This window comes from Callorhinus ursinus, unplaced genomic scaffold (assembly GCF_003265705.2).
Source record: "Callorhinus ursinus isolate GAN/ISIS: 27379988/994484 unplaced genomic scaffold, GSC_fseal_2.0 scaffold10, whole genome shotgun sequence".
NCBI lineage: Eukaryota > Metazoa > Chordata > Mammalia > Carnivora > Otariidae > Callorhinus > Callorhinus ursinus.
Genome location: NW_027397072.1, coordinates 53046999 through 53059490, shown reverse-complemented (window position 1 = coordinate 53059490; position 12492 = coordinate 53046999). Strand labels below are relative to the sequence as shown.

The 12492-nt window shown below is 52.0% G+C and overlaps 1 protein-coding gene across 41 annotated transcripts in view; it reads right to left on the bottom strand.

Annotated features, from left to right (window-relative positions):
* Positions 1-400: 400 nt before the first annotated feature.
* The window catches only part of ASPRV1 (aspartic peptidase retroviral like 1), a 108398-nt gene continuing 96306 nt past the window's right edge, over positions 401-12492 (bottom strand). For 36 of the 41 annotated variants that reach the window (XM_073897587.1, XM_073897579.1, XM_073897580.1 and 33 more), the window contains 5 exons: positions 11489-11597; positions 8716-8779; positions 5536-8414; positions 3163-4293; positions 401-1933 (listed from right to left, as the gene is read on the bottom strand). In XM_073897587.1, coding sequence (XP_073753688.1) covers positions 993-1933; positions 3163-3331 — 1110 coding nt within the window. In that variant the 5' untranslated portion in view covers positions 3332-4293; positions 5536-8414; positions 8716-8779; positions 11489-11597 and the 3' untranslated portion in view covers positions 401-992. The remainder of the gene's footprint in view (positions 1934-3162; positions 4294-5535; positions 8415-8715; positions 8780-11488; positions 11598-12492) is intronic. The other 5 variants (XM_073897585.1, XM_073897583.1, XM_073897614.1 and 2 more) reach the window with 5 other exon arrangements.

The following is a 12492-nucleotide window of genomic DNA, read 5'->3' as shown; positions in this document are numbered from 1 at the left end:
TGTCGCCTGCCCTGTTGTCTCTGTCTCCCAGGTGGCTGTATGAACTACTTGCCAGGCAGGTATTTTCCCACTTGTTTACAATTACCATAATTTTCCAATCCCCAATCAGTATCTCACAAATAACGTTAGGGTCACTCTTGGGTAGAAGAGGCAACCTGGATGCAAAAATATTGTAGTTTGAAAGGATTAGAGGAATTATGGAAGAAATAAGTAAAAATATTTTAAATTGAGGCTATCTGAGAAAATCCAAGACATAGATACAGGCGCTGTGTATATATTCTCTTATAGCTCCAGGCTAATCACTCCCAGAGCACTTGGATCTTCCATCTCTTTGACATTTTCTCCGTGTTTTACCCAGCCGCTCACATCCATTCCATTCATCCCCAATCAACACATTACGTGGTTTTTCCATGAGTCAGTTTTTATTGGTTTTTGAAGAATGAATTATTGGCATAAGGCTCAATGAGTTTCAAAGCAAATGACAGAAGGAAACTACATCATACAGGGAGGTGGGAAGACCCAACAGGGAAGACTCCAGAGCAGCTCTGACCCTCACCTGCAAGAGTGGGTCTTGCTTGTGAGGACCCTGCAGGCAGGACCCAGCCCAACTGAGAAGGACTGCATGGAGGTGACTGAGCCAGATCTCAGGGGATCTGAAGAGGTACCTCAGTCCTCTCTGAAAGACAGCCATTTCTAGCCTTCTCAGAACCTTCCAGCCTTAAATCTTTGCCACCAATAGCAGCTTGACCACCCATGAGGACTCTCCCTTCCTCTGAGATAGCCAGCCTATTCTCCCTCACCTGTGCCTTTTCAGATGGCAGCCTCCCTGACCAGGGACAGAGGAAGGCCCCTGCAGAGAAGAGGGAGAGAAGGAGGCAAGAGTTGGTTCCAGAGAGGTGGCAAAACCCAGTGATCCCTGAGGATATTTGCCCTTCCCCTCCACTGTGGTGGGTCTTCCCACCATGTTTGGGGGGTAAAGAAAAGGGGGCTTCTCAGTAGGAGAGCTCCTGTTCCCCCACTCCCAAGGAGGGCTCCTCCTCTATGAGCTCCAGGTCGAACTCATCTTCCAGGGACCCTCCAACAGGCAGGAGGCGGAACTTCTTCCCCTTCAGGGTGCACGTGCGATGCTCGAAGTCCAGGACGGCATTGTGGTCCTGGAGCACGTCAGTACCAATGATGGCTTCTTCAGCACTGGCATTGGCCACTAGGAACTCTGCCTTCAGCTTCAGCTTACCCAGGGACACCACTGTATCCCAGATGCCCAGGATCTTCATTTCAGCCCCATTGGCCACTTTTACCACATTCTCAAAGGGCCGCAGGGTGTCCAAGTCACCATCCGTGACCTCCTCCCACAAGCCGGGGTGGACCACAGAGACCTGGGCCCCGGAGTCCACCAGGAACCTCACGGGCACTTTGCCAATTTTCCCCTTGAGGTAGTAGCCCTTACCCATGCTGTTGGCAAAGACGATCTCCTTGGGCAGGTGGCTGGGGGCGGCCTCGGGCCCCCCGAAGGCCTGCAGGAGGGTCTCTCTCACAGTCCCATAGTCTTCCTGGTCCTTGGGGCTGAGTCTACTGTAGAGCTCCAGGGCATCTCCCCTGAGGGACTCTTTCAGGAACCTTAGTTTGGTGGCATGGTCCCAGTGGTTGAGATCGTTGATGACTTCAAAGCGGTGCAGCCAGAGGTATGGGGCTACATTCATCCCATCAAAGGGCTCCGGGATCAATGCATGCTCCCGACGGCCCTCCTGGCTCCTGGCTCCACTCCCCGCCATCCCTCTGCCCTCCTCTGGAACTGCAGCAGCAACCCACGCCAAGTAGAGCAAACCACAGAGCAGTGTGGGCGCAATCACGCTGGAGAACAAGGCCTCTCTGAGTGTTGTTTGCTGCCCTTCTGGGGCAGGTGGAAGGGGCCCGGCGCAGGTTGTCTGACTGACTGCTGGGCACGGAGACAGGCAGCTGCTATGGCCTGCTCACTCTGCAGAGCCTTTTTGATGCCTAGCCTAGGCCCCCAGGGCTCCCCATTCTCCTTTGTTCTGGAAGCCCCGCCCTTGCTCAGCCCGCCCTCCTGCCAGCATCCTGCCCAACGAGCAGGATCAGTGCCTCACCCTTCTGCATCTATCCCTGGGACTGGTACAGGCCAGCCCACGGTGCAAGAAAGTCCAGCCCCAGTCAGAGGGGACCCACTCAGTACCCTCCCCAGAGGGTTTAGCCTGTGTCCGAGAATAACAGATGAGGACACAGAGTATGTTATGACATCCAGGTGTCTGTCATCAGCTGGAGAAGGAAGGGGAAGGCAAGGACCAAAGGCCCATCAGCTTCTAGCCTGGGGAAGCCCCTTTGCCCTCAACCCCCAGTGGCCACTTTGAGTGGCTAAGGAAAAGGAGCATACATTCACTACGCTCTTACTTTGTGCAAGGCCTGGGGTAGGTGTTTCTCATACATTCTAAACCAAGTATGGAATCCCGTAAGATTCTCTAGAGGGAAAAACAGAGGATAGTCCCAGAATCAAGAATGCACAGAAATTGTTTAAGTGAGGGGACACACACACACACACACACACACACACACACACACAAGCATTTACCATGAACTTGATTGCTACAGTCATTTTTCCCTCGTTGATCACATCTAATTCAAAGTCAGCACTTGGAGGGGAGGGGGGAGGGGGCAGGCCTAGGCCAGAGCACCCTCATTAAGGCCTTGAAGTGGGTTGGTGCCAACTCTGAACTTCTGGGAGTGTACGTCAGGATCCAGATGGGCTCCAGCTCCAGCACTGGGTGGGCCCCAACCTCTGAGCCACCGATGTCGTCTCCTCCCCTCCTGTTCCCTCTCACCCTCCAGGAACCTTCCAAGAGCCCCTTCCTCAAGCTCTGCAGCCCTCCCTCCCCACCCCCCTCGTTCTGTGCTCATTCATGGAAAGAGCAGCCAGGGAATCTCACTCCCTTATGTTCTGAGAAGGGGAAATGTCCGCCATGTTGGCAAAGCCAGTGGTGAGGTACTGGAAGGCTTTGGATGGAGGAAGTTGGCTGTGTGACCTCCTGCTGGAGAGTGCAGGCTGCCTTGGGCCACCCCATGGATTCCCAGAAGGCAGATCTGTGAGACCCAGAGTTGGAGCCTGACTTGGGCCTGTGTAGAGAGACTGGGGCTGTTGGGGGGACCCACTTTCATGACCTCCTTCAAATGTCATCCCCTCTATGGAGCCTTCTCCTCTGCATCTCACACATGTGCCCACTCCCGGCTGAGCACATGTTGCAGTGTGGTGTGCTGGTTCATTTATAACTCCGTCTCCTGCAATGAACCACAGTGTGAGGTTCACACAAACCAGACACATGTGACTGTCTCCAGCCCCCACAGAAACTTACTCTCGGGTCAGCAGGTGTTCCCTGCTGGGCTCCAGACCTGGCTGAGTGCTGTCACCAAGCAAGAGGGTTTAAGACAAGAGAGGAGCAGGAACGGTGGCACACCTGCGGCTCTGGGCTGTTTTTCCTGGCCCGGAGCCTGTTTCTCATTGGTTCCCTGTACCACTCATCCCCCAGTGCCTGGCTGACTCTGAGAGGACCCTGGCCCCAGTCCTGCCTCTGGATGTGCCCAGGGTCCCTGGCTATACTGAAAGATCCTTAGTCCCTGCTGCTGTCTCAGCCCCTTCCACCTGACACAGTGAGCTAGCAGAGAGGCAGCTGGGTCAACACCTCTCATCACAGCTGCCTGGCTAAGGTGGGGCCCTCGTGTCATTCCAGAAGCCCAGAGGAGGGGGAAATGGAGTCACTAGGAAGGTGTCAAGTGCAGGTGGGTCTCCAAGAAGATTGCACCGTGAAAAACCTGCACGCAGAGAAATGGTCTGGCCACCCACAAGACCAGGAAGCCCCATCTGCCAGTGAACTTTGTGGACAGCCTCCCAACTCCTGGGATGGGCGCTGTGTCGTTCTGTGGTCCAGGGAACTGACCTAGTAGTGGCTTCCTGGCTACCTGGTATTCCGCACCGGGCGCACCTGGTCCCCTGGAAGTGGGAGTGTGTGAGGAGGTTGCGAAGAGGTGGGACGGAGGCAGGTGAGAGGCAGGGTGGCTTGTCACCTGGCAGACTGCTAGATGCTCCAAACTGGAGCTTGTCAAACCATCGGGCAGATATTGAGTCATACCTCCCCATTGCTCCGGACTAGAGATAGGTTGTCCCTGAGACTTGGGCTGTGGCACTTGCTTGGGTTTGGTGTTCCCATTGGCAAAGCCATTTCACATCCACCACCTCCGCGGCACCACGGAAACCCGTGAGGCCAACCAGCCGGCCTTCCTCCAGGCCTGCAGCACAAGGGGTGTGAAGGGCGATGGCTGGCCTCAGGCCCAGGCTCACGCACAGTCCGACGCAAGGATAAGGGCATTTTGCAAATACAGGCAGGGAAGTGGGAGTCGGGCTCAGGGAGACATGCGGGTGGGTCCTGGGGGCTTGTGTGGTTGATGGCCTCTCGTGGGGACGGTGAGCGAACGGGCAGTGAGAGCTGGTTGTTAAATGTTCAAGAGTTCTGTAAGTCAGTTCTTAAACCAGCTGGTAGCTTGAAATTGGACCTGGTGGCAGTACTGACACCACGGACATTAGCAAATTCTTAACCAGGACTTTTTTTTTTCCTGGAAAGCCAGCTGGTCATCCCACCCCTGCATGGGGGCCTCGGTCATGCCCTCTCTCTAGGGCAGGTCAAGCCCTGTGGCCAGTGATTAACAAATTTATTGAAATCTCCATCCACTCCTGCCCACTCACATGGGCCTAAATCCCCTTTCTTGCCCACCTTGCCCTTGACATTTGCCCAAACAACCTTTACACTCCTGGGTCCTTTGGCTTGAGGCAGGGGGCCCTCCTCAGAGGCCAGGCAGGTGTTCTGCTCGTACAGGCCCATCTGGACCCCCCGACAGAAGCACACGGGGCCCTCACAGTTACTAGGAGAGCAGGAAGGCCTTGAGTTTAGGGACCGGTCTCTGGCTAGGATCAGGAACATGGTGAAATAACTTCTCACGTTCCCTTAACCCTTGGGAGAAGCCATAACTGGAACACCCCAGAACCACTGAGGGACCTTGGAATTGCTATGCTAATCTACAATGATGAGCTAAACCAGCTGGGGCAGGCCAGGTGCCACAAACTCCTCCCAGAACCTAGGAAATCATGGTTAATTATTGACAAGTATAGGTATTGGGGCAGGAACACCCTCTTTATTATCCATTAGCATCTCCTGAGTGTGCTCTGAAGCAGGCACACCATACTCAACCGGAAAGGAGGCAAACCAGGACAATAAACAGGAAGGACCTAGGGAATCCCCACCCTCCACAACCCCTCACTGAGAATCTGGGGCTGTGAGCTCTGCTGGCCCTTTGTTGCCCCCAGCTCCCTGGCCCCCTCTGCCGTTTTCCCCCCGGGCAGTTGTGCTATGCACAAGATCAGTAGAAAGCCCATCAGGCCCCCAAGAACTGAAGCCCTCGGTGGGCAGTGGGGGCAAGGGGGCCTGGATGTCCTCAGGAGACTGTTTTGAGCAAAGAGCCGAGAGACACACACACCTTATGGTGCCCGTGATGAGGTTCCAACTGAAATGTAAGGAGGATTAGGAGATGCACACGCCACCAGTTGCAGCTCCTCTCCAGGCTGCCTCTGGCTAGCACCCCCATCCTCCAAATCAGGGTCACCCTGAGACCTGGATGGGGAGAGAGCAAAGGGATTCAAGGATTTACCAGGGCAGCACGGGAAGGCTGAGGGGAGACCATAGGTCCACACTCTCCAGCCTGGGCAGGCTCCGTGGGTGTTTAGCGTATGACGTCACGTGGGGCTCTGCGCTCAGAAAGGCCAACCTGGCTTTGGCGCTGCACTATCTTGAAATTCCCAATAAATATGAACGAGGGGTCCCATGCTTTCATTCTGACCCAGGCCCTATAAAGTACATAGCTGGTGTCTCCACCTGGTTTGATGGGGACTTCTCTTCCACACCCCCATCCCCATCCACACACGCACGTACCCCTTCACACCGCACTCATAGAGGCCGTCCTCCCTGCACGCTGCACACACCTCCTGTACATGTAAACCCTACACCACCCATGCACAGTCACACTACAGTTCTCCGTTCAAAATGGCTATGAAATTGTGTAACTTGCATATAGAATTCAGCTCCCACCTTTCATTTCTCAGATGTATTTGCACACACATTTACACTGAGTATTAAAATCAGATTTATTGGAGGCACCTGCTGTTTATTAGCCTCTGGGCACACTTGTTGGCTCAGAGAACTAGGCAGGTCCCCATCACCATGGCTTACAAGCTAATGAAAACAGGATACAGATGTTTAACAGCCCGTTTTGAAGAATTTAAGATGGACATGTATATGCAGACTGACCATGTGAAGCAATCCCAGTCACAGCCATGCCGCTCTGAAAGTGGGTCATCCTGCCATCTCCCCTCGACTGTGCGGGGCCAAGGACACAGGGGCCTCCCCTCCTCCCCTCTCTGGGCACTCACCACCATGAGCAAGGCCCTCACTGCCGGCCCCCCTCCTGCGCAATCCCCCACTGCCTGTGCTGAGGCCCCGTCCCGGGGCTGGTGCGGGTGCATGGGTGTGTAGGGTTGATGGTACAGCTCCTAGGAGCAGGAGCCACAGCTGGTTCTGACGTTCTGCTTCAGTGGGGCCTGGCATTGGGTCTTCAAGCTGAAAAGAAGGGCAAAGAGGTGAATCCTGCACAAAAATCTAATTATGGATTCAGATCAGAGACCAAGGTGGGGCTGGTGGGCTCTGACCAAAGCAACACGTGTGGGGAAACCCAAGGCACCAGCAGGTTCCCTATTCTCAAGCCACAAAGCCTCAGACTACCAGCACTGCTGTTCCCAAGCAGGAAGTACCCAGTCCTCACAACAGTCATGGCTAAAGACACTTAGCAGAGATAGCTTTTCCTTAACTGGTCCTCCTTCTTGGTCCCTGCCACTGCCCTGACCGAACAGGCACTTCTGCCCGTGAGGCCCTTCCCTAGTTCTCCACTATTCCAGAACCTCTCTTTGCCCATTTGGATTGCCCTCACCCTCCTTTACCATCAGTTCAGAACCCTTCTACCAGAAAACCGCCCAGCACAGCCCACCAGCTGAACCTACTCTGTCAGCAGGCAGCAAGATGCCTGGTGCCAATCGTGGCCCTGGAGGGTCCCAAAGGGTCCTGGAAGTGTTTCGGGGACAGTGATCTCAGGCCTCAGTGCTACTGCCAGTCCTCCAGGCCTGGGGTCAGGGCCATGGCCAACCAAGAGTCAGAACACATTACTGACTAACTCCCTACAAGTTCAATAGGCCAAAAGTGGTTCTTTCCCTATGTTTATCTTTCAAGCAAATATGAATAGCACTTAAGGTGTTCTGAAGGCCTCCCTTCTCCCCTCCCCACAGCCTGCCCTCCAAGTGGGTTCCCACCTTCTTCCCAAGCCCTGATGCCCCCACCCTAGACCAAGCCCTCATCTCTTCCTGCTCTGATTTCTGCTACCCTCCCTCTGAGCCCAGGGGTTCTGCCTGGCCAGAGGGGCCCGGCAGATCCCCTCCTCCTCTCCCATCTCCATGGTCCCCTTCACTTAATTGAGGGTGGGAGTGGGACTTGTAAGACAGTCTCAACAGCTCTGGGGACACTGACCCACTTATGGCAAACACCCCTGAAATTTATGAAACATTCAGGCAATCAAAATATACAGATTGGGTATTCTCCAAATACAAGTGGGCTTCTAATGACACCAGGAAACTTGGCTTAGAGCTAGACACATGGAGACTTTGGTCCAACTTAAAATACCTCAAAGGCAGCTTTGAACTGATCCTGAAATAGTTTTAATTGCTGCTAATGATAACTGGTATTGTGAGCAATGCAAACATATAAAATAGCCTCAGAGCAGGGAGCTGCTTCTTGTGAATCCACTGCCAACTTAGCTTTGCTCCTAACTTACAGAAGACAGAGACAAAGCTGGGGCACTTTCCCTCTGGCATGTCAAAGTGGTGTCATTTCTTTACCATCTGGAAGAAGTGGGGGGAGGTGGGAAAGGGAAGGAGGAAAAACAGCAGAGCCCTAACATGTACAGAAATCCCCAAGTTATTGGGAGTAGCAGTAACAAACATTTATTGAGCACCTAGTGTGTGCCAGACACCATGCTGCTGGCTATAAATTAGTGTAAGGCAAGTCTGCAGCACAGATGGGAATGGGTAATGCCAAATAAGTGGGTTGAGTCAATTCCATACATATTTCTTGAGGCCAACTGTGCCTCACATTGAGATGAATCAGCGGGGCCCTACCCTCACACAGTGCTCAGGTGAGCTGGGGAGACAGGCTCAGACACAGATGTCCCGAATCCAGAGATGAGTGTGGAAGGTGGGCAAGACAGTGGTCCAAGGAGCACTGGGCAACTCATCCCATGGAAATCAACCTATATTACTCAAGAAAAACAAAAATGAAAATAATGTTAAGGGGAAACCTGCATTGGCACTGAAACCAAAGAATGAGGGTACCCACAAACCACAGACTTGAATCAGTTGTGGTTGCTCTCTACAGTCTCTGTGGAGGGCTTTGGGGGTGAGGGCCCTGGGACTGAGCCAGTTCATATGGACACACCAGACAGGAAGGTTTTGGGGGATGGAGTAGTTTTCTGGATAAAAAAAATCCAGTTAAAAATATGTACATAAAAGCACAGAAAAAAGACTGGAAGGAAATACACCAAAACAGTGATAGTACTTACTTTGGGGTGGTAGGATCATTAATGATCTTAATTTTCTTCCATATACATTCTGAGAATATATTCTCTAGTAAGAAAAACATTATTTAAAAATAAAGAAACTTGAGGCGCCTGGGTGGCTCAGTCGGTTAAGCAACTGCCTTCAGCTCAGGTCATGATCCCAGGGTCCTGGGATCGAGCCCCACATCGGGCTCCCTGCTCTGCGGGGAGCCTGCTTCTCCCTCACCCACTCCCCCTGCTTGTGTTCCTGCTGTCGCTCTCTCTCTCTGTGTCAAATAAATAAATAAAATCTTTAAAAAAATAAATAAATAAAAATAAAAATAAAAATAAAGAAACTTGTTCTTACAATTTCTGTAAGCTTAAAATTATTTCCAAATAAAGTTTTCAAACAGGGATATGTGGGAAATCTCTCTATACCTTTTGCTCAATTTTGCTGTGAACCTAAAACTTCGCTAAAAAATAAAATCTATTTTTTTAAAAGATTTTATTCATTTATTTGACAGAGAGAGACAAAGCGAGAGAGGGAACACAAGCAGGGGGAGTGGGAGAGGGAGAAGCCGACCCCCCACTGAGCAGGGAACCCGATGCGGGACTCGATTCCAGGACCCTAGGATCATGACCTGAGCCAAAGGCAGACACTTAACAACTGAGCCACCCAGGTGCCCCCAAAATAAAATCTATTAAATGATTTTTGTAAAGTTTTTAAAAAGGTACTTACAGGGGGAAGTCATACAATAACATTGACAATCATAATAATCACTGAAGGTTGATGATAGGTACAAGAGGGTTCATTTCAGTTTCCCACAACTTTTGGGTGTGTTTGAAAATTTTCCATAGTAAAAAGTAAAATAAGTAAACTAAAGCTCTGTGCCAAGACCCTCTCCAGGCTGGTCTGCCCAGTTCTAGGCCCAAAGCCTGGGCAGTCTAGATGTCACCCAGTCCTGGGCAGTGCAACCACTGGTGCCCGGGACAGGCAGTCTCAGCTGTGTCTCAGTGTCCCTGCTCAGCATCCTCTCCCAGGCCCCCCTGAAGAGATTCTCAGCTAACTCTTGCCAGCAAGACTGACCTGCACACTGGGCCCCAGGCTCTGGGCTCAGCACACAACCCTGCTCCTCCTCAGTCCCGGCCCCATCCCCATGGCAGCAACACCAGCCTTGCCCCTGATGCACCAGAGGCATGCACCTTCCTGCCTGGCTGCGCGCACCAACCCCCCCCGCCACCTGCCCACCCAACTGCTTGTTGCAGGTGTCCCTGTCCTATACCTTTTTTTTTTTTGTCATGGGTTCCCCTCTCTCAGCCAAGTCAACATGTACCAGTCTCTCACGTCTTAAAAAATATATCCCTCACATTGTCCAGCAACCCCCTTGGTCAATGATTCCCCCTAGAAGGGCTGAAGTCCAGCCCGCATCCTCTGGCCAGGCCAGCGTGCCGGAATGAGGGCCTGGAGGAAGGAGCCCACCTTTCTGATTTGCACAAAGGTGCAGCTCTGCTTCCTGCCTGCCTCACTGTGTCACCCCACTCACCCCCAAAGCCCCTGGCTCCTGCCCCCGACCCCCCACTGCACCCCTGCCCAGCACATCAGTGGCCTCCCAATGGCCACATCCCATGACTCCTTCAAGGAATTTGCTTTTCTGAAGCATCTGTATCACTGCTTTTCCTCCTAAGTCTTTTCTGTCCCATTGGGTCCCGGGACCCAAGTTTCTGTATCTTGTGCCTCCAAGACCACTCTCCTCAGTCTCCTGTGGGCTCCTTTCGCCCCTCGATAGCACCCTCTCTCTCACTCTGCACTCTCCCCAGACTGTACCCTGGGCCTAACCTCTCTGCTTTGCTCCCACTGCCCACCGCCACATCCACCTACAGCTGCCGCTTCCATTTGGTTCTAAGTCTTTTATTTTTTTTTAGTAATCTCTACATGCAACGTGGGGCTCAAACTCATGACCCCAAGATCAAGAGTTGCATGCTCTATCACCTGAGCCAGCCAGGCGCCCCTTTGAACAGTGAACTCGTTATATCTTCTCCCCAGGCCCTTGCGGCCCCCTGTGTTCTTTTTCTGGGTAGAAGGTACCACCACCCAGCCAGTTTCCTGAGTCAACCACAGCGGGGGCACCCTCACCTCCTCCCTCTTCTCAGAGCCCAATCCCCTCATGGACGGGTGATCACAGTCGGCCAGCTCCTCTTCCCGAGTCCTCCTGCCCCTGCACCCACACTGCCTTCCCTCAGGCCCCACCACTGCAGTGATGGTGCTGCAGATCTCCTCCCCATTAATCCACTCTCCTCACGGCCACCCGCGTCCTGAGATGTAAGGCCACTCATGTCATCCTTCTGCTCAAAATTCCTCCATGGCTGCTCATCCCAAAATAAAATCTCAACTCACAACATAGCACGTGAAGGCCTCCTCCCTAACTCATGCTCCGCCTACACCAAGTGGCTCATGGTTCCCCAGACATGATGGGCTTGCTTGTGCCTTTTCATAAGCCATTCACCTGACCAGGCAAGCCTTCCCCACAGGCCTGTTCTGGAGAACCCCAACTCTTCCCATCTAAGGCACTGCCACCTCTGGGAAGTCTCCCTTGATTTCCCTGGCAGACTTAGGGGCTCCCCCCTAAGCTCCCATCACAGAGACTATAACCCTTATGCTGCCTGCAAGCTCCCAGTGGCATGACCCAGGCCCTCTTAAAGTTGGGAGACACAATCTAGGCATGGAAGTCTTTCTGACTTTGCTCATATTGTTCCCTCTGTTCATCCATAAGCTGGGTGTCCTCCAAACCCTGCTCACCTTTACCCTGCTCTTCCTCAGTGGTCACTCTCTCCTCCAGACTTGGAATATCAGGCCTGGTGATTCCGTCTGTAGCTGCTGAACAGTGGCATTCAAACATTTTTATTTACTGTAAGCATAGAAAGACAAACATTTTTCATCATATGCTAGTACACACCTGCATTATAATACATGAAATATATAAGTAACTGAAACAAAAATTTTTTTGTAAAAATATTTACTACCTGTAATATCATCTGATATCTTCTAATTCAGTTGCCTTTTCTTTTTTTTAATGCTGGTAATGACACATTCAATTAAGTTCCACAAACTGGCCCCCTCACACCATTTGAAACCTCTGCTACAGCCAGTGGGGATCACTAAAGGTTTCTAGCAGGGGAGCAATGGGATTAGAAGCGGGGGTTAGAGGGGCGCCTGGCTGGCTCAGTTGGTGGAGCATGCGACTCTTAATCTCGGGGTTGTGAGTTTAAGCCCCACATCGGGCATAGAGATTACTTAAAAATAAATAAAATAAAATAAAATAAAATAAGGGTGGGTTATAATAGTGCTTCTCAAATATTCTAAGGGGAAGGACCAATTTTGTAAGTTCCCAATCTGTCATGTACTTTATTTTTTAAAAATACAATAAAACGAATTATTAGAAAATAAAGTAACAAAGATATTTTTAAAAAATACAAGCACCAATTCATTATTATTAACTTCCAGTAGACACTGTGGAGTGGCGCAGCAAGCATGTGCTGGGAGGCAGACACCAGCCTTGGGTAACAGGCTGGGGAGGCTTTCCCAGAACTTTGATGCCCGTAAGCCCTTGACATGCGGCCACACCTACCCTGCCTATCTCTGCCCTGAAGAGATTCCTATTTGCATAGTCTGAGGGGCTCTGCCAAGGAGAGAAGTGCCACAGTGCAGCCTCCTGCCTTGTCAACAGAGCCTGGTGCCTGAGTTCGCATCCTGACTCAGCCACTAACTGGCTGTGGGCTCTGGATAAGGACTTAACCTCTCCC